The sequence below is a fragment of the Hyaena hyaena genome, unplaced genomic scaffold, assembly GCF_003009895.1.
Source record: "Hyaena hyaena isolate Hyena2069 unplaced genomic scaffold, ASM300989v1 scaffold_685, whole genome shotgun sequence".
Taxonomy (NCBI): domain Eukaryota; kingdom Metazoa; phylum Chordata; class Mammalia; order Carnivora; family Hyaenidae; genus Hyaena; species Hyaena hyaena.
In genome coordinates, this window is record NW_024081318.1 from 363,332 (window position 1) to 390,280 (window position 26,949).

The 26,949-nt window shown below is 42.9% G+C and overlaps 1 protein-coding gene across 1 annotated transcript in view; it reads right to left on the reverse strand.

Annotated features, from left to right (window-relative positions):
- Window positions 1-26,949, reverse strand: part of WLS (Wnt ligand secretion mediator) — a 100,951-nt gene that overhangs the window by 15,389 nt on the left and 58,613 nt on the right. The window contains exons 3-10 of the mRNA XM_039217397.1: window positions 17,876-18,000; window positions 13,028-13,189; window positions 11,305-11,441; window positions 8,288-8,456; window positions 6,613-6,710; window positions 6,193-6,256; window positions 4,088-4,231; window positions 2,785-2,868 (exon numbers count right to left, since the gene is read on the reverse strand). Coding sequence (XP_039073328.1) covers window positions 2,785-2,868; window positions 4,088-4,231; window positions 6,193-6,256; window positions 6,613-6,710; window positions 8,288-8,456; window positions 11,305-11,441; window positions 13,028-13,189; window positions 17,876-18,000 — 983 coding nt within the window. The remainder of the gene's footprint in view (window positions 1-2,784; window positions 2,869-4,087; window positions 4,232-6,192; window positions 6,257-6,612; window positions 6,711-8,287; window positions 8,457-11,304; window positions 11,442-13,027; window positions 13,190-17,875; window positions 18,001-26,949) is intronic.

Sequence of the window (26,949 nt, forward strand, 5' to 3'; positions counted from 1 at the left end):
ATCTCTCGGTTGCTATGACTGAGGCCATTAAAATGGCAGGCATTAAAAGACTGCCCCTCAGGACCCAGCTACAAAGCCTCAAGGTCACTGCATTCCACAGCTTCCTGTTAGCCCTTCATTCCTGGCCTCAGAGCTTCAATATCCTGGCGAGATCCCCTCGCATTATATTTCATGGGGCTTAAATGCAAGCTCTCTCAGCAAGCCCGAGAGTATAATGGGAGTTTTAATACATTCCTTTTACCTAAGGCTGGGATCTATTTCAAAAAGTTACCCAATAGGTTTTCTTTCAGGTGAGCTCATTGCTGAGACATTCCAAAATGACATTAAAAAATAAATCCTCTGATGACTATATTAGTACAGTACCTGGGACATTGAGAGTTATGCCTGAAAACGTCTTAGATATCTATAAATAAACCTTAAAAAAATAACCCAGCAGGAGGAATGTGAGGAGCTAATGGAATCCAAAAGAACTCGCTGCTACCCCCTTGGAGTTGAAATCCACTCCGGGCTGACTGTCGCGGCAGATATAAAAAGCCAGCCACAGGCTGGAGCTGTGTTAGAAAATACTGGGGCAATGGAATATTAATCTTTTTCTCCAAAGAAAAGCCACAAACTCTGCTCCTTAGAAGAACTGGCCTACCTTGCTTTAAAAAGGTGCACTGCCTAACATATACAAGGCTAAATTTGGGCAACATGTAGCTGCCTCAAAGATCGGCCCGGCCCGTTGTCCCTTCTTGAATACACGTGGAAGGGACCCTCTGCAGAGCCAGGAGAGTTAAGTGGTATGGGGACTGTGGGAGTGTGGCTTCAGCTTTCTGAGGTGGCAGACACATGTGTTAGGACCCAGTGCCCTTTCCTTCTGCCTCCCTGAGAGCATATCTTGGGACTGCCTTTTACTCTTCAGTCCAGCTTAACTTGAGGTTCTGTTTCTCCAAGCCTGCCCTGCTCTCTCGGACTCCCCTAACCAGCTGTATTAAGTGTCATGGCACGTTACCGAGGCATTGGAGGACTGGACGCTTTGGTCACATGAGGGAACAGGCCAAAGAAGTCAGGCCTCAGACACCCTTGTTTGAGTCTCAGCTGGTGGAATAAAAAACTCATTCAGAATTTGGAGTGCGAGTGAAGTTTCCAAGGCTTTATAAACAAACAGTCTGATATAAACACAGTATTGGTGTAGGTCACAGCAGATGTGGTAAGCAGAGCTTACGAAGACAGATATGCATATTTGTTTTATTATTTTTCCACATTCATGTCAGCCTTCAACAGCAACACTAACACCGCCTGGTGGGCAGAGTCCACATAGCCCCAGGGGCTCCTAACTTGGGTCAGAGGCACCCTTGGATGTCCTTCCATAAAGTTCAAGGGGTCCATGAACTGGAATGAGGATAATTATATCTTTATTTTCACTCGTCTCTAACTGAAAGTTACAGTTTCTTTCATTTATGAATGTAGAAAACAAGTTCCTGTTACTATTAGCACCGCTGGTAATTCTGCCACCCACAGAAATAATATTTTCATATCAATCACAATTATAGATATAGATCTGTAATACCTGTAACATATATATCTGCAAATACCTATATATCTGATGCCCTTTGAAATCCAAAGTATTTTATTTGATTCACTTAAAAACATTCCAAGAAGAGGCCCACAGCCTCCACCAAGTTGCCCAAGGGTGTCTATGGCACAATAAAAGCACAGGAGCCCCTCTGAGGAAATTAGCTAGCAGAAAGAGACAAGTCTGGACCTAAGGCTCTATCTGTACTACTTACATTCTCAGTTTGGGCCAAATACAGGGATGACAGAATAGTTGGCAAAAAAAAAAAAAAAGTCAAAATGACTGGGTTCGGGTCCCTCACATACTAAATGTCCTTTGGCACAACATTTACCCTTTTTCTTACTCACAAGAGTACAGCTATTCCTGCCCACCATGTGCCAGGCACTCTGCAAATCACTTTGCAAACATTACTTCCCGTGATCCTTATAGCCACCTTTTGCAGCAGTACTGTTATGACATCCATTCTATGTATAAGAAACTTCAACCTTAGAACTGTGAAATAACCCATCCACAGTGCCACCTGGCTGGAAAACAGCACAAATGGGAAATGTCTTGAAGGCCGTTTGATTTCATATCCTAGCAACTGGGATAGCAAACCTTACCCTACTTCCCCGCCGGATTTTCATGAAGCTCCAGCAAATAACAGAAAAGTAACATGTCAGATTTAAACAGTATTTTCCACTTTCCGAATCCAGTTACCAGTATTTTAAAATTATTACCATTATTGAGGTCAAGAGAGCCAAAGTTTGAGTTTTAGAAATAACCAGCAGAAAGGTTAAGATTCTATCAAGGAGACCTGTGAATTATATTTCATGTTTAAGTGGCAATATAATTACTGCAAAGAATGGCTGATGGACTGTAAAAGGATCTATGTTAATACTAGATAAGGATCAAATCAAACTGATACTTGCTTCTCGGTGTTCTGCTATAGGGCTTGAAAGGTGCCTTCTCTTAAGTAAATGAAGTAAGTGTCCTTCAAACTGGCTGCAGGCTTTTAATTTATTCAGCAACTTCTTCCCGTGAGGCTGTACCGAAAGAGAAAATTCCATCCACCTATGGCCAGGTGGTATGTCCCTGATTGGAGCAGCCTTAAAAACATGGTTTGAAGAGCTGCCCAGCATTAGAGCCTCCCTGCTCCTTCCTCAGCAGCTCTCTAGAATTTTCTATGCAGAATAGAGTCACCTCTCCAGGCATATTCTCACCCTGACCATTCAGGATCCACTTACCTGACTAACGATGAAGAAAATGACAGTCATAGCAGCACAGGCCAAGGTGATCAGCATGAGGAACTTGAACCTGAAAATCAGCCCCTATTAGGAAGGAGAAAAAGAGTAGCTTAACACTCTCCCAGCTGGTACCAATCCTTTTCTCAATATATAAATCTATAAAAAAACTAATTTTAAAGAAATCTATAAAACCAAATCCCTAAAAGTGACTAGTAAAATAATTTCACATAGTAACATTTCTGCTGCAGAGGTGAATGTGGATGAAAATTTTACTGGGCCAAATATTTCTTATGTTCTTATCTCTCACGAAACAGTGATACCAGAGCCTGGGAAATTATATTCACAGCACGTTGTGAGGCTGCTAATTTCCCTGCTAAGCTGGTTATGCTTCTCTGCAAGGGTTCAAAGTCACCAAATCCAAGTTTTCTGTGGTTGTAATAAAATTCTGCTCCAGTGAACAAAAAGAAATGTGCATATTAATCAACATGAAGTGGATTGGGTTGAATTTTCTCATGTGTCACTCCAGCTCTAGAGACAGGCAAAGCTTCAGAAAGGGCCCAGGCTTTCCTGAGAGCAGGATTTAAGGGAACCTGTGTTTCAGGGAGAGACACCTCTTATTCAATTGCAGATCCACTGCATATATAAACCCTGGGGTTCTGCACTTTCTGTTTCTTTTCATGGAGGAATTAGTTCCATGTGTCTCCAAGGACAGCCACTTAGGCATGCGTCCAAGGGATCCTTGAAAAATTAAGAATGTGTTGCTTGCATTAGAGATTAGAGGATGTTGAGTGTTTTCCCTTGAATGAGACACATAATACATAAACCAAGATTACGGAATTCTATCTGATCAGCTGCTGGATATTTTAGGGGAAATGTAGCCTCTTGGGAATCTAACAGTCAGATCACCTGGGTTGAAGCCCAGGCTCAAGGCTGATTCTCAGCAAGGGAACCTTACCTAAAGCCTCACCCCAGCCAAAGCCTGACTCTACCCTAGTCAAATCTCCCATCTAGTATCACCCGCATTCCGTCCCAAAGCTGAAAAACCTGCTGAACAAGTTCACCCCTACTGAGGACAGAGAGGCACATATTCCACAGAAAACCCCAAGACCCACGCAGGCCAGCAGCATGTTTGTAGAGTCCGACGTAGCCTCTTATTTCACCCAGAGATCCTACATTACATGAGAACGTCTCAAAGCGTATTTGAAACAAAGGCTTCTAATCTCCAGGCATAGATGTATGGTGTGTGTTTACACATTAAGCAGGAGAGTTACCCGACCCTGTGTGAGTCAAGGGATTTGCTCACCTCATAGTGCAGCCGCCGGACTTTGCTCATGGCTGGCAGGCTGGACTGCTTCCCACTGATGTTCCGAAACACCTGAAACACCATGAAGCACAGAAACAGGAAGTAGAGGCAGAGGCAGATACCAGCCACAATGATGAAGGCCATCTGATGGTTTCCAGTAAAGGAAATGGCAGGCTAGCTGGGGACACAAGCACTTCGCAACTCTGTCGGCAAAAACACTGTCTCCAAATAGCTAGGCAATTTTCAGGGGGATAAAATATCAACACCTGGCATTCTAATAGTAGTGATCGAGATTTTTCTGACACTTAAGTACAACAGAATGGAATGAACCAAATTGCTTTCTAAGGCAAGGAAAAAGAACAACAGAGCCTTGCTTGTTAGAAATGCAGACTCCAGGGCCCGCCTTAGACCTACTAAGTAAGAATCTTCCTCTTAAGAAGATGCCCAGGAGGTATGTATGTACAATAAATTTGAAACGCACGGATACGGCTGCAAATTACTGATCAGATAGAACGCTACATTAAAATCACTCAGAGTTAAAATGCAGCCCAGATTTCACCGAAGATATACGACATTGGATTCTCCAAGAGCAGGGAAATCAAGTATGATCAAGTTTGAGAACTACTGGGCTAGTCAGTCCTTGGATTTATAAGGAGACGGAGACACCCTGGAATCAGGAGGTGATGAAGTGGGGGATGGGAGCAGCCACGGCAGCTGGAAGGGATGCTGGGCATGGGACAGAAGTCCTTGAAGTAAAACCAGGGAGGAAGTTCCGTTTGCAGTCTGTGTTATCACAGAGAAATCTTGTCAAATGGGACAGGGAGCAGAACAGACGGCCAAGTCGGGAGATGAGGGTAGGGGCAGTATATACTTTGAAACTATCAGGGCAACTCTGAGACCTATCTTTAAAGCTCAACTTGAGAACCACCAAGGCTTGGGGTACACTGAGCTGGCTTGGGAGGCAGGTGACCTGAATGCAAGTCCTTTCTGCTCCAACTCTACCTCCAAGTTGCATATTTTAAAACATTTTAATAAGTGTGAACTCAGCATGTATATTTCATTAAATAATACATTTAATGGAGTTTCTCTTTCTTCCCTAAAGCCAACAGAACCCTAGAATGAAGAAAATACAGTTTTTTTGCTACGGGACCTGACATTTTATTTACCTTCCTGGACCTCCATCATATCTGTACAGCAAAAGGCTTGAAGTAGACTTAATATTATGAGTATTTCCTGTGTTGTGCAGCTCACTTTTTGGGAAGCAATGATGGGAGTCGTGGGGAGCTCAACTCTCTCATCTTTAAGGTAATGATACGACTGATACGGTTTGCTCACAAAGTTCTTGTGCTATTCAGAAGCCCAGATAAACATCATGGCCAAACAAACCATTATTTACCAGCACATGACAAGATATTATCCATCAGGAAATAATACAACTCTAACCTTTCTCCCCACTACAGAGGAGACTCTTTTTCTCCCATAGCACTTGACATATTATTCAGGAAGATAAAATATTTAAATCCAGCATCCTAAAGGGGATAAGCTAAGACCATCGCTTCTGCTTCACGAAGATGACTCAGACAGAGTTTATGCCAACCAACCAGAAGCGTCGGCAACTCCTCTGGAACTAATCACCTTAGCCTTATCTCCATGTGGTCTCAGAAACGAATCGCAGCAGCACGGCAGGCCGGCACACCAAGTGTGGTCACTGTGAGAAGTCGCACACACAGATGACTTTGGAAACGGGCTCTCCCACAGGGCCCCAGATATGAACCTCCGTGGCTGCAGGGAAAAGCTAGGCATGCTGGAGTCTGCAGTAAACAAGCACATAGATCATTTAGACAGGCTGCGGTGAGACTAGCAACTCTGATCCGTCTGCACCGTGAGGACGCACTGCAACTTCCTCATTTTGCCTCCTCTCACCGGGCTTAAAAGCAAGCATTCATTCTTCTTATTTGCCTTAATTGTGCCGTTATCAGTGGTCTGAGGATCAAAGCTCTGACTGAGCACACACGGAGAGCATTAGCAGGACTCAAGAAAATCATGGTGGGGGACCAGGTGCGTATGGCAAGAAATGAAACACTGAACCCATCAAGGAAGGATACAGCCAACTCTGTTCCAACATCTGTAGTCCAGATACTGTAGAAGGGATTCGTGAGTTGTACCCCTCTACAAAGAAAAACAATATGGAAAGACACAATTAATACAGAGGCAGAGGGGAACTTTCGTTTTTACACATTCTTAGCTTCTCAGCCAGAGGGGTGGGGGCTGTCTTTAGACGAAGAAAAGTTCACAGACTTAAAGAGAAACAGAGTCTGATGGACAGGGCCCTCACGAATATCTTCCATCTATAAAGGGCTTTGTCTTTGATTTAATCCCAATCCTTATCTGAGGATGTGACCATGTCCAATGCTTTAACCCCATAGGCTCCTGGCCACCCTTCTTCTCTTTGAATACCTCTAAAGAAGCTGGAGTGGACATGGGGATACACATTTTAGCCCAGCCTCCCCCAGGCATGTACTCACCTCTCACACATGTCAAATATGAAGAGGCAGAAAGAGCCAACAGCAATTGGTCCAACTTGTTTCCAATACCCTGCTATGTGATTCCGCTCATGCTGATCCTAAGGAAAAGCAAATTGAGAAATGAGATAGGGGAAAGCAAAGCACTTCTACAGGTAAGTCAGTCATTCAAACACCTGTTGTGGATCAAGCATCATGCTAGACTCCAGACAGAGGAGAATGAGTAAGAGCAAAGTCTTTGTTCCAAAGCAGCTCATTGTTATCAGCCCATCCATAGGGGCCCTCAAAGCAATTGGAACAGGATGCTATGGGAACCCAGAGAAAGGTCTCGTACCCTCAGCAGTGAAAGATCTGTGGTGTGCAAAACAACTCATGCAGAGTTAAATTCCAATGTGACATAACACTTGGGTTGGATCAGGCAGGTGGTCCCCAGAGGACAAAATAAAGACTCTAAGGCATTAAAATATGTCAAGAGATATATCAACATCTCTCACTGTTAGGAGAACTGACATATATTCTCCCTATCTTCATTAAAATCAAGAGTGGTTCCTCTTGAGAGATACACAAAGATGCCAAGAGACAGAGAGTGAAGGAACGTAAAAGGAGAAAACAGGAAAGACAAATCATAGCAGCCAGGTTGGAGCCCAGGTGGGACACTGCACACAGCTCACTCTGGGCAGCCCACTGTGGCGGGCTGTGCTGCTCTACCTGAGTCTCCTGTACTGCTGTCCCTGCTGTGAGGGCTCATTCTCAGTACATCACTGCTGGAGGAGCCCTCACGCCTACCCCAGCGTAAGCTAACACCTCTCTCTCCTCTCACTGCTCTCCTAGAAGGGCAGCAAGCCTTCAGAAGCAATGATCAAACCACCATGGAATTTAAAAACAGTCTACTACTACGAAGCTGACGGTGCCTGACAGGAGGACCCAGCTCCAGCTGGCACATCACCTTAGCCACACCGCGATGACTACTCCATTCTTATTTTTATCCATGGTACCCTCAGTCCCTCCTGAAATATGATTTGATGTCTGTGCAAACCAAAATCAGGGAGGTGACAGGGGTTACTAGGCCACCTGGATAAGTTGCCAGTGGCAAAGAGCCAAGCCCACATTCACTGGGGGTTACCTTGGTCCTGGGGACAAGCAGAGCTAAAGCCCAAGAAGAAGAAGTAGTAAGAATTGTTGACATTTATGTGTTTACTTTCTGTAAAAAAATACATCATCTCATTTAAACCTCACAAAAACTCTATGCATTAGGCCTTTAAAATCCATCTTATAGGGGCGCCTGGGTGGCTCAGTCGGTTGAGCGGCCGACTTTGGCTCGGGTCATGATCTCATGGTTTGTGGGTTCGAGCCCCGCGTCGGGCTCTGTGCTGACAGCTAGCTCGGTGCCTGGAGCCTGGTTCAGATTCTGTGTCCCCCTCTCTCTCTGACCCTCCCCTGCTCATGATGTCTCTCTTTCTCTCTCAGAAATAAATAAAACATTAAAAAAAAAATCCATCTTATAGACAAGAAACCTGAAATCCTGAGCAATTAAATGACTTGCCTAAGGCCAAACAGCTAGTTAGCAAGTGCTGGAGTAGGAATTTAAACCAACGGTCTGACTCTGGAGTTTGCCCTGCAACCACTATAGTTTATTTGGCCTCATACACCATCCCTTCCTTCATCAGGAGGCTCCTACCATCATGTGCTCGCCACAGAAGATGATCCAGAAGGAGAGAAGCATCGCATAGAAAATGCCCTGTCGGATGTCACCAAACAGCAGCATCCACGTCCAGTCGAATCCAATGGAAAACCACTCCACTGGTATGTTGATAAATGTCATGGAAATCCCAAGGGCAAAGATGACTCTGATCACGACAGAATATCAAGAAAACCACTTTATTCATCTGGGAGGCAGATTTTCAAGAAAACAACCCAGTTTTGGGAAATGAGATGTTACATATTGGGACTGAAGCCACATGATCCATGTCTCAGCTCTCATGAATTTGTACACAGAGAGGCAAAATGCCTTATTTTGTTGGCACCACTGCAGAACGAAGGAGTGTTACATTAACTTTCCTATAAGATTGAACCTAACCTCCTTAATGCCCTGAACTTCATTCTGGAACCATACCAGATTAAGAGCTTCCTACAATGTTTTTCCCCTCCTTTGCCTTCTTAAGCAGACCTCATTGAACATAATTATCCTCGTTTACCTATTCAGGTAATCATTAAGAACACTCACTATCATTGTTATTATGATATCCTCAGCAACTATGACCAAGCATGGTTGTTTCAATAATAAATCACTCCAAACAACATGAAACGCAATTTCTTTTACCTGCTTGTTTAGTTTTTATTTTGCTCTTTCCCTATTGCACTATTAATTGCCACTGCTCTATCAAGTTCATTCATTTTGCCACTGATTTATTCATACTTTCACTCATACCTATTAATTAAGCACGGATCACATACCAGGCATTTTGTTATGGCTACAGATACCTAAGAGAGTAGCCCTCTTCTACTCAAGGAGATACATATAGTGGCTGAGCCAAATAAAGTGTGACAGGTGATATGACAGGAGTGTGCACAGGCTGCCACAGGGACTTCTAACTTTGACAGAGACAGAAACTGAGAGGGGCTGCGAGTCAAGACTGGGGAGGTGAAAGAACATTTCAAGCAAAGGGAAAAGCCTGGATGAAGGCACAGAAGCCTGGAACAGCCTGAAGCATTTGGAGATCTGCATGTAGCACATACCAAGAAATGACACCAAGTTAAGTAAAAGAAAAGACCGAGCTCAAGAAGAAACTTGTCTACCCCATCAGAGAACTTGAAATTTGTCTTGAAAGGACTGAGGATCCAATAAGAAGGTTAAACAGTGGAGGAATATCATTCATTCATCCAACACATTCAAATTTATTGAGTTCCTACTATGTGTCAGTCACTATTCTAGATATTGGGAATACAGTAAACAAAGAAGGCAAGGATCCTGCTCTAATGATGCTTGTGTTCAGCACGGATGAGAGGATGGGTCTGGGAGGAAAGATAACAAATAAATAGAAAATATAATAAAGAAAAACAAAGCAAGGTAGAAAATAAAGAGAGAAGGAGTACTACATTATATAAGGTGGGGAGGAAAAAGTCTCTAAGATAAGAGACATTATGGTAGGGGCTGAAGGAAATGAGGAATTGAGCCACACAGATATCAACAAAAGAGCATTTCAGATGAAGAGGACAGCAAGTGCAAAGGCCCTGGGGTGGGAGCATACCAGGCATGTCTGAGCATCACCAAGGGGGATGGTGAGTGTTAGAGAGGATCAGAGATGAAATCAGGGGATCCAGGTGCTTTACAGACCAGGGTAAAGGAAATGAAAAGCCAACAGAGAGCTTTGAGCTGAGGAGTGACAAGATCTGATTTACACTTGAAAGGGAACGTTGACTGCTGTGTGAATAGACTATAGGAAGGACAGGAGTGGAAGCAAGAAGAGCAGTTGAAAGAAAGGCTATTTCCAAACAACCAGGCGAGAAATGGGAAATGAGAGTGAGTTATTATGGTGGTAGCAATGGACGCAGTGAGATTTCTGGCTGGGTTGGAGGAGGGTGTGCAAAAAGACAGAAGTAAAAGAGAACTTCTACTTCTCTAACCTGAGCAGCTGAAAGAATGGAGCTACCATTTCCTTTGGTGGGGATGCCTAGGAGAGGGGCAAGTTTGAAGTAGGAGAAAATAAAATGTTCTTCTTTGCAGGTGTTACATTTTTGTGCAAGTGAAAATGTTAAATAACAGCTAGAATAGTTGGGTTGAGGGCTGGGAGAGGCTGAGGTTGAGGATATAAATTAAGAGTCATCAGAGTGTAGGTGATTTTTAAGGCAAAACTAGGCGACATCACTACCGGAATAAGCATAGCTAATAAAGAGAAGAGGCCTAATGACTGAGCACTGGCTCCAAAGTTTAAGAGGTTGAAAAGATGGTTAGAAACAGCACTGGAGACAGTGATGATCAGTAAAGGAGGAGAATAACCATGAGAAGGGCGAAGGAGGCTCTGTGAAGAAAAAGGAAGTGACCAGTTATGTCGAATGCTGGTGAGGAGTCAAGTGAGAACTGAGAAGTGAGCATTGGATTTGGAATGTGAAGGTCATTGGTGATCCTGTCAAGAGCAATTTTAATGAGGCGTGAAATGGGCTCAAGAAAGAACAGGTGAGAAAGATATATAGAAAAGATTTTTGAGGAGTTTTGATGCAAAGAGGAGTAGAAAGATGGCATCAGGGGGAAGTAGGAAAAGTAAGAGTTTTGTCTAAGAATGTGAAATGATAGAATGTGTTTGTATGTTAATGGGAATAATCCAGCAGAAAGGAAAAGTCAGTAATGTGGGACAGAAAGGGGGTATATCTATGAGCATATCGTCTTTATGGAGGTGAGAGAGTTGGGTTTAGGAGAAAGGCAGTTTGTTCACTATGACAGAGAGAAGTATCTGACTCAGACCATGGGAATGAAGAGCAAAGACAGAATAGAGAGCCAGAAACGTGAGGGAGGTTTATTTCTTAGGATTTCATAATAATATGCATGTGAAAGCAAAAGAGTCCAGGATGATTCCTGGTCTAATCACCAGCCCAAGTACCACATTGACCACTTGAACTAGACCCCAGCAAAACTGGGACCACGGCAGGCAGATCTGGGATGCCAGTGTTCCTTAAGAGTGCTCTGAAATCAGCTCTTACTTTTCTAGAAGCACTGGGGGTCGGGACATCATAGTGATCCTCCTCCAATACCACACCATAATGATGAAGATGCTGGGCGTAAGGAAGGTCTTCATGGCAAACCACACCTTGGTGAAGCCTCCATTTTGATGGATTCCCTAGACAAAGACCAATCATAATTTTGAAGGTGAATATATCTTAGTGTTATTTTCTACCAGCAAATGCATTTTGGGGAGAAGTGAAGAGATCTTTTCTGAACTTTTAAGATCAAGAGCTTTAACATTCACAGCATATACTCTCTTCACACTCCCCATGGCCCCTCCTCAGGCACTGTAAGAAATCTAAATAAAGAGGTTCCTGGGTGGCTCAGTCGATTAAGTGTCCATCTTCAGCTCAGGTCATGATCTCATAGTTGATGGGTTTGAGCTGGCTCAGTCGGTTAAGTGTCCGTCTTCAGCTCAGGTCATGATTTCATAGTTGATGGGTTTGAGCCCCACGTCATGCTCTGTGCTGACAGCTAGCTCAGAGCCTGGAGCCTGTTTAGGGTTCTGTGTTCCCTCTTTCTGGCCCTCTGTCCCCTGCTCATACTGTCTATCAGAAATAAATAAAACATTAAAAAAAATTTTTTTATTGTTAAAAAAAGAAATCTAAATAAAAGGCAAAAAAAATGGACCCACTCTATACAAAGGGAATCACTAAGGGCATGATTAAAGATTTTTCTGTGAGATTTTTATTGAAAAATTGGAGCTGTTTTAAGATAGCTCCCAAAATTTTGGGATGATAAAACATGTTAAGGTAAATCTGTTCAGTGGAATGCTAAGCAGTATTGCAAACTATGTTTATATTATATTCACAATATACTATTAAATGAAAAAAAACAAGGAACAAAAAAGTCCGTTGAGGATGATCTTTTTTTTGGAAAGAATGTATGTATGTATATATCTATCTGTATAGAAGAAGTCTGTAGGGAGATATATGAAAACCTAAACAGTAATTATTTCTCTAGATATTACAGGTAATTTTAAAGTTCTTTATTGTGTTTGCTTTTGCTTCCTAATTTTCTACTATGTACTTCTTATGTGACTTTTTTAGATAAAAAAGTCTCTTGCCCATGTTTTTTTTTTTTTTTTTTTTGCCTGTTAAACAAATAAAATGGAAAGAACCTAAAACACCACTGCTCCCTTTAATATTTGTGCTTGAAATAAACTTAAAAAAAAGAAAGAAAGAAAAGGAAGTGGGGGGTGCCTGGGTGGCTCAGTCAGTTAAGTGCCTGACTCTTAGTTTCAGCTGAGGTCATGATCTCATAGTTTCTAAGTTCAAGCTTCACATCTCGAACAGGCACAGAGCCTGCCTGAGATTTTCTTTCTCCATCTCTGCCCCTCCAATCCTTGCTCACTTGCTCTTTCTCTCTCAAAATAAATAAACTTAAAAAAATTTGTGCTTGCAAGGTGAGACATGTAAAAAAATTACTTTTATCTTGGTATTATTACACAATCATGACCATCATAATAAAATCTTAAATGGGTACAATAACTGCATTACTTTCCATTTCTATAATCTCTCATGTAAATTTAAGATCTCAGCCATCATAGGTATGTTATTTCTATTTCTCAGGTGAAGCAATGAACACATGGAGATGCCAAGAGTGAGATGGAGTTCCCTTCCAATCCACATGTTCACAAACCACTGCCCTTAGCTGGTGTTCTAATGTCACAGGCTGCCTGGACCCTGTAGCTTCACTTACCACCAACTGAATATCCTTTATTTCCCCAATTCCAACGTTGATTTTCTTCTTCTCATTCACAGGGAGCCGAATGTTCAGAAGATAGTACTTATGAGCTACAGACCCAATTTCCATGAAAGGAAGGACATCACATTCATAGTAACGACCCTCATATTCCGGGGTCTGGAAGAAGGGCAGAGAGTTTGAGACAGAATTGCTATTTCCAATAGACTATGTCTGAATTGTCTTACCTTTGCCTCATTATCACCAATGCTAAAATGCTAATGCTTAAACGAATACCTTAGAGTCACAGACAACAGGACACATTGCACGCATGGTATCCAATGGCTGCTCCCTACCCCCACCCCCCAAAAACCCAACCACATTTGAAGTGGAACCAGAAATCTCATCTCTTAACACCTTCTCAGTTCTTCAATCCTTATTAAGCTTCACATCAGAATAACCCAGTTTACCAGGCCTACAAGGGCTTTTCACTTGCAGCACATGTTGGGAGACCACTGCTTCTCCATGACTGTTGGCTGAACGGAACAGACAACTTTTGAAATGTTCAGGAGGAAGACCTTGCTGATGTTCATCACACTCATAGATGACAAGAGTAATTACTTTTATGGTTTTAGTCTCAAGAAGCTACAAGGTGAAAATATCTTCTTTTTATTGATTTGATAGAACACTTAGAATTTGGGGAAGATAGAGGGATAAAAGGTAATAATGGGCTTAGTTTGTCAGAGATGCTCACTTGCAATTTTCTGCCTCTGAAGCTTCCTAACTGCCTAATAGGTTAGATGGCAGAAGGGAGCAGAATTTTTAATTAAACTAAATTTAGCCCAATTTCTAGAAAAGCCTCTTGGACTTCCTGCCAATGATTGAGGAGTTACTGTTCAGTGTATGGTGGTGAGAGATTAAAGAGGAGGGGTACAGGTTGCTTTTGAAAACTAAATTCTGCTCTACCTCTCCAGGACTCCTGGCTATGTGTCCCTGCTGAGGGTTCAGGGTAAGGGAGTAAATATGGGCATGTAGAGGCATTGGCTAGCAGCCAGGGACTTTTTCCTAATAAAAGACGAGTGTCTGCCATTGATGTAGGGTTTATATGCCAGCTTCAGTATTTGTTTGGTGTACACCTCTTAACCAAGTGATAGGGAAGACCTAATTTGTGTTCCTAAGCTTATATTCTCAGGACCAACATAATTTTTTTTATATCTTCAGAGTAAAAAGTCCAGTGGAGAAATCAGAAGGAAGATAACAAGTAATCTGCAACCCAACTTGTGTATGAAGAGTCTCTCATCATCCTTTTGTGATCTTGGAGAGTTCTTTATTGGACAGTTAGAGCTTAGAGTGCAATGAACAGAATTTTGTATAGAGAGACAAAGACAAAGGAAGAGGTACAGCAGGCTAATATCTGGCTTTTACCCTTCCATTCTTCCCTCCTCACTCATATCAGATATTACTAATCAATCATGATAGGTTTTCATCCACTAAGACTTGAGGGGCTCTTTCACAATTATTAGTTGACTAGACTTGGATTATAAGATGTAAAAAATTCTTCTGTAGAAAGCTTTCTGCTTCTTTTCCAAACTTCAGCTGCAGGCTGGATGATTCTTCCTATGTAGATTCCTTCTCTCCCCTCTGCTCCTTTCCTTTACACTTATAAATTAGGGCAAGTTTTGGGGCTCTACAGGAACTACCCTGCTAGAATTTGGCCTCAGATTAAGCCACACTGAAGAAGTTGGTTACCCTCTATGGTAACTGCAAGAAAAAGATTTTCTGATACATTTTCCTTCAGAGTCTTGTTTCATTTCTAGAAATTGAGGCTTTGAGAAGGAAGGGAACAAAACTAATTAGTCTAATACCACTGACTTGATTGTATATCTCACCCAAGGCCCCAAGTAGTAGCAGTACTGGGTTGAGGGACATGGGTCTTCCAAGTCCAGCCTCTAACTCTGATGGAGAAGAGAACCCTCAAGTACAGCAGGGAGAAGAGTGATGTTGCCTCAGACATGCCTAATGGCAGGCACAGTGCTGTGATAAGGAAAGCACTGAATGCCGTGCCAGGAGACTTAGATTCTAGTCCTGATCTAGTCCCCTACTGGATACCTTGGGAAGGTCATCTGCCTTGTTCAGCCTCACTTTCCTCCTAAGTAAAACAAGATCTCCAGAGTTCCTTTCAATTCCCCATTCATGGTTTTCTCAGTCTCCTCCACTTCCTTGTCCTTATAGAGAGGGTAACACTACCACTCCATGAGACACATTTACCTAAGTTCAACAAATTAGACACATCAGATTCTGGGATCCTGGCCTGGCCTACCTGTCTTGAAGACAAATTCACCGTATCCTGTTGGGGACTCATCTTTATGCACCGAGGTTCTGCCTCTGCCAGTATTTAGGGCATTTAGGAAGAAAGACACTCCCCCAATCCTTTCCCCCATCCCCCTCAGTCCTCCCCCAACTCCAGCATGAGACTGGCTAATTAGGACAAATTACAGCAGGTGGCAACTTGACTTTTTTTTTTTCGACTTCACAATCCACCAGGGACTCAAAAGCTTTAAAGCAATTTCTCATTTAATCTTCAGACTCAAGACTAAATTTCACTGCAATCAAAAAGCAGAGATTTGATGATTCATTTCCTTCACACTTTTCAAGGTTTAATATCTTTCTTGAAAGGGATCAACACATCCTAAAGATAATTAAGCAGCCATCATTAAGAAGCAGTTGCAGGGCTTCTTAATGACCTCCCCCCTCACTCTACTTCTCAGCGCCCTCCATGTGTGTAAGTGAGGCAAAAAATGACTTTTCCCTTTTCTGAGGATGAAATTCCATATCCAAAGCTTCATATACTTTAGCTTAGACATCCAACCAGTCTCACCTCTGAAAGATGCAATCAACTTGCAGTGACAGAAAGGTTTTAATTAATTTCCCCCACTGCATATAGAGATCTGAAAATGTCAGTCCTCTCTCCTGCTACCCAGTTTCTCTCTACCATTCATTTTCACCTACAGATTACCCCCAAGTACCTACCCTAAACAATTCCAGATGATTTTTTAGGGGACGGTGCTATATTTGGCAGACAGCAGAAGGTCTAGGGCAGTGACCTTTAAACTTCATCGAATTGAAGGAGTTGAATCCTGTTAAAACACAGACTCCTTGGTCCTATACCCTGAGATTTTGACTCAGTAGATTCCCAGTCAGGAATGGGAATCTACATTTCCTAGAGGCTCTGAGGTCATACTGGTGTTGTTGGTTCTCAGATCACACTTTCTGTAGGTCTAGGGAAACTGGGGAAGGGAGAGTTCATAAATACCAGGTGCCCTAACAGGTGCTTATATATAGGGTGTATGGCTTGTCCACAAGAGTCCTGGTGGCCTGCCTGGTTAATAACCCCCTTCATTCCCAAACATATCCGAGAGTGGATATTAAATAATAAGGTCACCCTGCTTGCGTTCATTATCTCATTTAATCCTTATAAAGAACCCCAAAGCAAATATTATCCCATTTTGCAGATGAGAAAATTAAACTTGGATAGATTAAGTATACTTGTCTAAGGCCATACAATCAGGAAGTGATACAGCCTGGAATTGAAGCCAAGTATGTTTTGCTCCAAATCTACACTTTCACCTAATGTTAATATTGTGAACCTGCCCTTCTCTATCTTACTTCTCTTCAGTGCAGGGAGCTGGGGGGGGGGGGGGGGCATGAGACCCAGAAGCTTCAACCTACCACTCCTACCATTCCACAGGGCAACCCAGCCTGGCAGTGATAGTCAAAAGTGAGGTCAGGAAAGGCCAATGCTAGGACAGAAGAAGCACTAAATTGATCGATGCAGCAGGTACTACAAAGCTGCCCAAATCTTTTAAAAGCAACTGATCTGAAGATGACAAATGACATAATCAAGAATGTGTTTCAGTGCAGTTGTGTCTCTCATGTACTTCACACAGAGAAAATGAGACCATTTCTATACCAGAAGGGACATCAGAGGTCACCTAGCTGATGGTGGTCTATGTCAAGACACTTGACGAATGTAACCATGAGTAACAGTAGCCATGGCTCCATTTCATCTTCACAGAAACTTTCCAAACTAGGGAGTCAGTAGAGGTAAGGGAGTCAGAATCTCGAGAAGGCATGTGTTAAGGACAGCACTTGGCACTGACACGGGCCCCTGGCTAACTGAGACCTGGTCCTTAAGCATAAAATTATATTATACTTTGAGGGTCACTGAGTCAATCTTTGCATTTTCATTTATGAGGAATCATAAAATTAAAGGCCTTTGCACAAAAGAAAAAGACTCCCTATTTTCAATGCAAGAGAGTAACCTCCCTCCTGTGGGTAGTTGAAAGAGTCCTCCTGGATGAACCAGAGAAGGAAGAGCCTCAAAAATGGGTTAGAAGACCCAGGTCTCAAGTGAAATTAGATTTCCTCCCTCAGGGCCTCTTTTTGTATGTGGGATTCACTGGGATTTTGAGTCTCTGTACCTGCACATTAACTCTGGCAACAAAGAGAAGACACAGAGAAGCAGGCGCAAGCATTGATCCAATTTGAACAAATTCTCACACCTCAAAATAACTTAGCAACGTTCTTCAGACATTCTCAGTGCTTAAAAACCAAGAGTTTATTTGTATGGAGGGACTTCAGAGAAACAACCACCTCACTTCACACATTCTTTCTTCTGTTCTTTCTTCCTGGGCAGGGACATGCAATCTCCGCATTGCCCTTTTCTCTACTAAGACAAAGGATGACCACTAACCTTTGTGGGTCATGCATATGAAGGAACATATCTGTGAACTGTAAAGTAAATCTTCCCACATACCTGGAATCCAAATAAAAACCCCTATCAACCTAGACACCAAGGCATCCTACCTTGGGGGATGTGAAGGTACATTTGAGTTTCCGGGGCACTCTCTCATGGGCCATTTCAGTCCATTCAGCAAACATATCGTCGCGGTAAGCCAGGGAAACATCCATGGAAACTTCTGCATTTTCTCCTGCAAGAGAAAGGATCCACAATTCAGAAATGGCATCTAGGAAGGTATTTTGGAAACAGTCAAAAATTCTCATAGGCTCTGCCATGGAAACCAAGACAAAAGAAGTATATTAGTTACTCTCAAACTCCGGATCCAAGTCTCCAAATCAGAAACTTAAAAGTCATAACGTGAATGTCAAAGTCAGATGCTTGGTCCCTTCCATAACCTCTTTGCCAAAGAGTCAAAGAGCTTCCACGTAAAGTCCTTCAGAGGTGGGGGTCTCATGCTCTCTGAAGCTGCTCAAATGGTCAGATTGTGACTCATGATCAGCACTTATCTTCCTGAGACTTGCCACACAGGTCCTAGGTCTGCCCGGAGGAGTTACATGGAACGTGAGGTCCTTCTTCCACAGAAGTGCCTTAGGTGCCTGAAACTCATACTTCATCTGCTGGTGTTTTCTCTCCTAGCTGATAAAAATAACCACCGCTCAGAGACATGATTTAAGTACCCTTCGTGCTGCCTTTGTAACACACTCTAGTCTCAAGGCATTCTTCTTAAAATTACTCCCAAAGAAGTTCTCAAAAATGGGATCTTTTATTTCTCAAAAACCCAAAAAACCCCTTCTGCAAATTAAGGGGGAAGTTAATGTAAAAGATGAAGGATTTTTCCAAAAGTAAAGACTTATATACAAAGATAAGAATGTAATAAGCACATAATTGTGCAAATGAATATTCACAAGTACTTCCATATCAGTAAGAACCATAAATGGGTTTAACTCACCACAGAACTCATTAAGGAGATGAGATGAATAAAAATTGCATCTATCCATTTTGTCTTACACTGTGCTGAGCAAGTTCAAGAACAGAAGAGTCTTAATGGGGGGAAAAACATAGATCACATTTCCAAAATGATTGGAGAGCCAGCTCTCATTGGCGTTATGAGATGGGGTTCAATTCTAGGCTCTAAAAACAGGTGATAACTACTGTTTGGAAAATTAGGGGCTTTCTATCCTCTGACCTAGTATGACCTGAAGCCAATTTGACAACGTGAACCCCAAGTTCTCTGAAATCCAGAGAAAGAGAGAATGCAAGAGAGATTTGAGGCCATCTGGATATACATGAAACCCTCAGTGAACACCAGTGCCCTGTTACTTTATTAGTACTATTTAAATCTTCAAACGTGGTGAATTGGCCACTTCTATTTTCTTCCTTTCCCTCCTGAAACACCACAGAACAAACAGTAAAGGAATTCAAAGGATATTAAGTCACAGGGGAAAAGCATGGTAATGACATGAACAGATCAGGGACTGCAACAACTGTTTAAAAAATGAAAAACTGGGGTGCTTGGATGGCTCAGTTGGTTAAGCGTGTGACTTCGGCTCAGGTCATGATCTCACAGTCTGTGGGTTTGAGCCCTGTGTCGGGCTCTGTGCTGACAGCTCAGAGCCTGGAGCTTGCTTCAGAGTCTGTGTCTCCCTCTCTCTCTGCTCCTTCCCTGCTCGCTCTCTGTCTCTGTCTCTCAAAATAAAAGAGAGACATAAAAAAAATTTTTTTTTTAATGAAAAATTGAAGAAGGGCTTCCTGACAGCCACAGAGAGGAGCACAGCCTAAACTGCTACAGAAGGGCTATTATGGAAAAGTGAGCCATCATGTCCAGTAGACCCCCAAGGAATCAAAATTCAAAAACATCAGTATTGCAGACGACAGAGGTGAGGCATGGTGCTGACAACAGGGTAACTGGTTCAAAGTCTGTACACAAAATCATTGGATCTCCAGGTCTTCTTTATCTTCCAGTCTCTTCACAGTTTGAGGGGAGACTCTGGACTTGGAGACACCATGCAGTGCAGAGACTCGGAGCTGAAAACAGGGAAGTACAAGTCTATACACAAGAAACTGTAGGGCGCCCAGTTTGACAGAAGCAATGTGTATAGAGTTTGTATGTCCTCTTGGTTGGGGCTCAAGTTGGCCACTGCTGCTCCTTGCTTAATGGCCTCAGTGGTCAACAGAATCAACTGGCCAGAGCTCTCATATTAGACACCAAGCTATATGGTGTCTATATGGTGTCCTTTTCATTTCTTTTTTTCCCCTAAAGTTTATTTACTTTGAAAAAGAGCACAAGTGAGTGGAGGAGGGGCATAGAGAGGAGAGAGACAGAATGCCCAGAGCCTGATGTGGGGCTCAAACCCATGAACTGTGAGACCATGACCTGAGCTGAAACCAAGAGTCGGACGCTTAGCCAACTAGGCCACCCAGGCGCCCCTACATCCTTTTCATTTCTAAAACTGGCATTAGGAATTGGGACTTTCAGCTATGTTGAAAGAAAACTTCCAGAAACCACAAGACTCAAGAGTATAAATCTGAAAAGCTGTAAAAGAAGTTATCAGTCCACATATTGGGCTTCTAGGAGCCCCAGGGTTCAGAATGGCACTGGCCTTAGTTACTGGAAGGAAGGGCCCTTATTTTGGGATCCACATTTCAAAGGGCCTTGCTGTCTGGCACTTTTCTAACTGTTACTTTCTCACAGAAAGAGAAACCCTCAAGTGAAAGGGGCATGCCCACCCAGAGCCTAAAATCCTTACCCCTATTTTTAGAATATGCCCTAAGAACTCAGGACCCCAGAATACCCTACCCTGATAGCTCTGAGCCTATTTCCATGGCCTTAGTGGGGGGGGGGGGTCTTCCCTAGATCTGGTCCCCCAAAGGGAACTATACAACTACTTGTCCACCCCTGGGCTCAGGAGTGGTCAAAGGCTTCTCTTTGTAGGATACAGTCAGAGATTGAGCATGGAGGTTGGGGTGTCCACACACATAGAATTCAAAGCTCCTTTTTTGTAGGAGATGGAGCCAGGGGTGGAAAGAAAAGGTGTTTAGGGGTCCGCAACTCCTTGGTCAGTCTCATTTTGGCACAGAATTCCAAGAAGTTCAAGAATCCTAAATTCAAATCTGGCTTTCCAGTTCATTATGAAGGCAAATTTGTTACAATCAGATAATAGAACTTAACTTGGCTTAACAATTTCTTGGCCTGATTTATCACTTTTAAGTATTTAGATACATGACAGCTACACTTTCTTAGGCACTCTTGCCTTGAGCCCAAATGTTAGGGGTGAGCCTCATCAGAACAGGTGCCTCAGAGAGAGAGAAGGCCAGGCAGACTCGTCTCCTGGCCCTCTCCCAGCTTTTAGAGTTATTCCCATCTGTTGGGAATCCCTAAAGGAAAAACTGTTTTTAAAATATGCTGTTAAAGCAAACAAATTTTAAACACTGCTTTCATGTCTGATTACTCTGTATTTAGCCCCTATGACTTCCGTGCTTTCATTTAAATGACCTCATTTAAGGTTCCCAACAAACCCTATGAAGTGGGCACAGATATATCCTTTTGATTAGTGAGTTAGTTGAGGTCCTCAGGTATTAAGTAATTAATTTGCCTGAGGTCATACTGATGTTGGTAACAGAAGGGAGACAACCCTTTTCAAACTGCCTTAAAACACAATCATCTTTTTTAAATTGCTTAGAAAAGACTGACTACCTGGTGTTAAAAGCAGCCCATCAAACTAGTCACAAAAGATGAATATGTAGGTCTTCAATAAAAATGCAGGCTCTATGCAGACACCCTCTCCTTGATGCCTGGCATCCATCCTGTGCATAAGAGGTTAGAAACTTCCTAAGAATACATGGCTAGTAAATGGCAGAGTTGTGACGTAATAACCCTGGGTCTGGATCACCCAGAAACCCCACTACCCTCAACTACTTTTGTTGGTAGAAAACAGTAGATTTCAAAAGAAACCTAACAGGGGGCACCTGGCTGGCTTAGTTGGTAGTAGGTGCAACTCTTGATCTCAGGGTCTGGAATTCAAGCCCCAAGTTGAGCATAGAGCTTGCTTTAAAAACAAGCAAAATGAAACTTGACAGTTGAATCCAGCACACTGTGTAACAAGGGCCACTCAACTCTAACCAAACACCCTTTGCAGCTTCCTACAGGAGAGAAACATGTAGGCTCCTCAGAGGCCATGAGCATGGCTTCCAGTGTGTCTGGAATTCTCTTATCTGAGCTACACAGCGTCATTTCAGAAACCTGACTGGGGAAGTGTGATGTGACATGAGGATGTGATGTGATGTGACATGACATGATGGAGCTGGAGACCTGGGGCCAGCTGGGTTCATGTCATGGTCTTCCCCTAACCACATGGGAGATCAAGGACAGGCTAGGACTGGACAGGGCACTACTCCCTGTCTATTGGAAGTGGCCACTTGTAGCTCCAGACCGCAGCCATTATGAGGCAGTACAGGTCAGTCTCACCAGACCTGCGCTTTTCAAGACAAAGCAGAAATGCAGATTGTTATGAAACATCTCTCCATTTTTAAATGCCTGTAATTAATTCACCAAAAACAAAAACTAAGCTACAACAAAATGAGACAAACTCTCTATGCAATTCAGCTAATAAAATACCAGGCGACCCAGGTGATACTATAGAGGGGACACTTTTCGTACTGCCTCCACACCACCATTCTTTTCTTTCTGTTCCACAATCAAGTGGAGTTCTTTCTAAAGCTTTCTGTTACTGTTCATGAACTATATCACATGTTCTGCCTCATCCTCACCATCACTTACTTCCTGTGTTGTCTGGGATGGGTGTCATCTTTCCTGAGGTAGACAAGTCAAGACTCTGAAAGCCCCACCTCTAGAAACATCAGAAACAAGCTTCTAGAGCTCCATGAACTGCAGCCCTCTACCTTTTTGCTATCTTCGTAGTGTACTTAAAAAACAGAAACTTGGGCGCCTGGGTGGCTTAGTTGGTTAAGTGTCCAACTTCAGCTCAGGTCAAGATCTCGTGGTTCATGAGTTTGAGACCTGCGTCAGGCTCTGTGCTGAAGCTCAGAGCCTGAAGCCTGATTTGGATTCTGTATCTCCCTCTCTCTCTGCCTTTCCCTGCTCACACTCTGTCTCTGTGTCTCTCAAGAATAAATAAAACATTAAAAATAATTTTTTGACAAAAAAAAAAAAAAGAAACCACAGGGAGAGTGGTAGGTTCAAGTGACCCTCTGACCTTCCCTCACTGGACTTTGTGATATCACCCTCTAGCATACATGCTCAGGCTTCTAACTCTGATGGGATAGGACTTGTCTCCTAGGATTTTGTGACCATTAAGTTACTTACTACATGGGAAAAAAATGCTTAGAGCACTGCAGAAAGCATGAAGGATTAACTACAGTTTTTTATCATTTTATGAGGGAAATCTTATACCTACCTTTAATTCAAAATAATTCCCAGGTTTCAGGAACACTGAACTTCCCGCTATGAATCCCTATCCAAACCTGGAACACAGAACTCAGAAACAGGAAAGCATTGGGCAGAGGAACCCAGCAAAGCTGTGAAGTCAGCCACCTGAATCATTTTCTCTTCTGCCTCCAATGGACTCGGAAATAAAGTTCAGCTTTAATGACTACGTTGCATGTAATAAAACACTGGTTTCGTGACTCCTGGGATATTGTGTGGGCAATACTGCCCTCCCTCCCCCACCAACACCCCCAGAGATAATGAAGTGAAGAATCCAATTTGAACTCCCTGGGAGAATGGCAAGAAGGCCAAGGCTACCTCTGGCACCTGGAGAACACTCCCTATGAAACAAGGACACTGGTTATACCTGTTCTATGGGGAAAAGTGGTATCAATATATGGCATTTGTAGATTTGAAACCTATGGTTTTCCACACCTATACCAAACCAGCAGCTTTGCTATTCTGTGGGCTCTCCAAGCTTCACATTTCTCCAATAGCTTTGGAGACACATTTCAGTTGAGTGGAAAATTCATTTGGAATACTGGGAAAGGAGGTGTGGAAAGGCACTGTGGTTCTTCACATTTACTATTTTCATCCTGTTATGGGGGTAGTGCTCTGACATCAGGAAATCTGCACTCCACGGTTCTGTAGGTGCAGACTCTGACTGCAGAGTATTATTACAGGTAGAAATATCTATGTATTTCCATATTGGGAAGCACCAACCAATCAGAGCCTTAGGAATCATGTAACCTCTTCAGTTGAACTGCACTGCCTTGCAGAAGAAAATCATTTGCCAATCATTTTTCCAAAAACAAGTAGAAAGCCGGGGAGGGGAGCAAGCCCTTTTCATAAAGCAAGAAATGATTGGGCAGACAAACAGGAAGAATCTGAGCACCCCAAAATATCTAGGGCAGCTGCTTAATGTTAAGAATGGATCCCAGTGGGGTGAAGCAATGAAAGATGAAGCTTCACTGAGGAAGCTTCAGGATGCTTCTCATTTAGACTTCTTGAAATGGGGCATTTTCTAGCCAAGACGGTAGAGTCTGCAGGCCAAAGAGGTCTGTTTTGGAATTCTATCTTTACGTCTTTCTGAATGAATGACGTTGAATGAGTCTTAGTTTCCACATGCAAAACAGAAACCATGGGACCTACTTCCCTAGGCTGTTGACAGGACCATTTGGTACACAAGTACTTAAAAATACTAGTTTCCCTTTCATCCTCATTTGGGATGGTTGGGTTGACCAGTTACCTGGAAATAAAGGGGAGAGACGGGAGGGAAAGTTACATTAAGAGAAAATAAAGAATTATTTTTGGTTGTCAAAAGCTTTTGGGTTCCCTGAGAAACCTTGGTTTTCCTGGGCCTTTGCCCTGGGAAAACATTAAAGAAATTTCAAAATGCTCACATGCATTCCCACATTCCATACGGGAGCCGCCAGTCACCAAGGATTGTTTGGGTAACCTCAGAAGGAGGCCGCACAGACCAGCCTCCTCCCAGCCTCCAGCAGACATATAATCTGGGGTTATTTATGCCAGCGTTCCTTCCCCAATCAAAAACTCTCTGACCTGGCTTGTATTTTCTTGACGCTTTCAATTAAGGAAATAACAAAACCAACCCTGTCCTACATCCATGGTTAAGCCAGGCAAAAATGGACTCAGCTAATTATAAATTTGGCCCTGGCTGTTTTCTTAAGATGCCCTACAGGCCTGGGTGTGCACAGTTATAAAAATGAATGAGTGCAATTATTTCGCAAACCAGCCTAACAGTTTAGTTCACATTACCACATTACCTCTGTCATTTTTCTCCATCATGTCAAGCATTTGCATTCTGGAGAAATATTTTCCACGTGTAAGAAGACATTTTGCTAAGCATCGTCAAAATGATCCCTCGCTATAATGTGAAGCACCATCTCTTAGTTGAAGGAAGTGGTCTGAAATATGCAGTGGCGGAAACATTCTTTACATTGGTCCTTTTGCAAAGTGACAACTGAGAAAACATCCACTTATTGTTCCCTATTATACTGCTAAAAAGGCTGTACAACTGGAAAAGGAGCTGGGGATATAACTGTTTCATAAACAAGTGGATCTTAAGTACCAAAGATACTTCAATGGATAGTAAAACTACATCCATTGGCATTCACCAGGTTGTAGAGTGGCTGTCTCCTTTTGTCACTCATCCTCACTTGCCTGAGAGGTGTCGCCAGCCTCTCTCAAGTTCAGATTTCCCTCCTGAGTTTGAAATCTGCAGGCTCACTTCCCACTGGAGGTCTCTACTTCCATGGTTTAGAAAGCCAAACCACCAAAGCTGGTACACCCTCTGTTCATCAAGTCTTGCAGATATATTCCCCTCTCTCTCCTCACAGTCACTCCTCTTGCTCAAGGCCACCATACTCTCAGGCCTAAGTAACTCAACCTTATGCCCCATTTCTGTCTGTTCTCCACATTGAAGCCAGGGAAATGACTTCTGAAATACATTCAATGCCTCGACATGGTCCTCCTTAAAATGTTTAAAATTTGAACTTCTTAGGGCGCCTGGATGGCTCAGTCAGGGAAGTGTCTGACCTCAGTCAAGGTCATGATCTCGTGGTTCGTGAGTTTGAGCCCCACATCAGGCTCTGTGCTGAGAGGGCAGAGCCCGCCTTGGATCTTCTGTCTCCCTTTCTCTGTCCCTAACCCGCTTGTGCGTGCTCTCTCTCAAATAAACATTAACAAATAAAATAAAATATGAAACTCCTTATATGGCATAAAAGGCTAATTTCTGGCCTCTGGTTGGCATCCTAGGATCATTTGTTAGGAGTTCTCTATCCCTGCCATCCAGGTGGCAGGTGACCTTGAGTGTAGCCAGGTACTCCGCCTACAGCCTTGGAATATGAGTGAGAGCTCAGGCTGCGGAGACAGCCTGGAATTGTAGCCCACCTAGACCACTTGGTGCCTATGCCATGATGGGCAAGTCACCCAACTTTTCTATCTACATATGAGGACAACAGTAATGCCCATCTCCTATGGTTATGAGGATTAAATGAGATAATGAGCATGAATTGCTCAGTACAGCCCTGGCATAGAGTAAACAAGTAGGAAGTAAATGCTGGCTGCTATTCAAGGTCAACTACACTGGCTGTACTCAAGGTGTCTGCCAGCACTCCAAATTTTAAAAAGGTATCCCCTCTGAGAGGATGAATTACAAAGAAGGTTCCTTTTATTCTGGGCTGAGGACAGCACTCTGCATCCCCACTCATAGCAGACTCCTGTTCATCTTCTAAAATTCGATAGATTTAATCCTACCTTCCCTCACTCACTAAACCTTATGAAATAGCCCTTGCACTCTGCACATCCAGCACTGTAACACTAACCCTACTACAGTGCTACATGACTATTTCTCTCCCTACCCACCTCCCACTAAGATGGAGAGGTTCCCGAAAGCCAGAGACTGCCTCGGTCTCCTTCACAACTATTATCATCCATGTCCTTACAGAACAGATATTCATCAAGTATCTGCCAAATTAACATCATCCTTCTTTCTCCAAATACTTCTACAACCCCAAATTTCTTCTGTTATTCCATCACTTCTATACCCCACACATGTGGTTTATAGTTTGCTCTGTTTTGGTGGCATTCATTCTTTCCCCATTGCTTGCTGCCCTTTTCCTACTCCCACACATATGCATACATGTACACATACACACACACACACACACACAC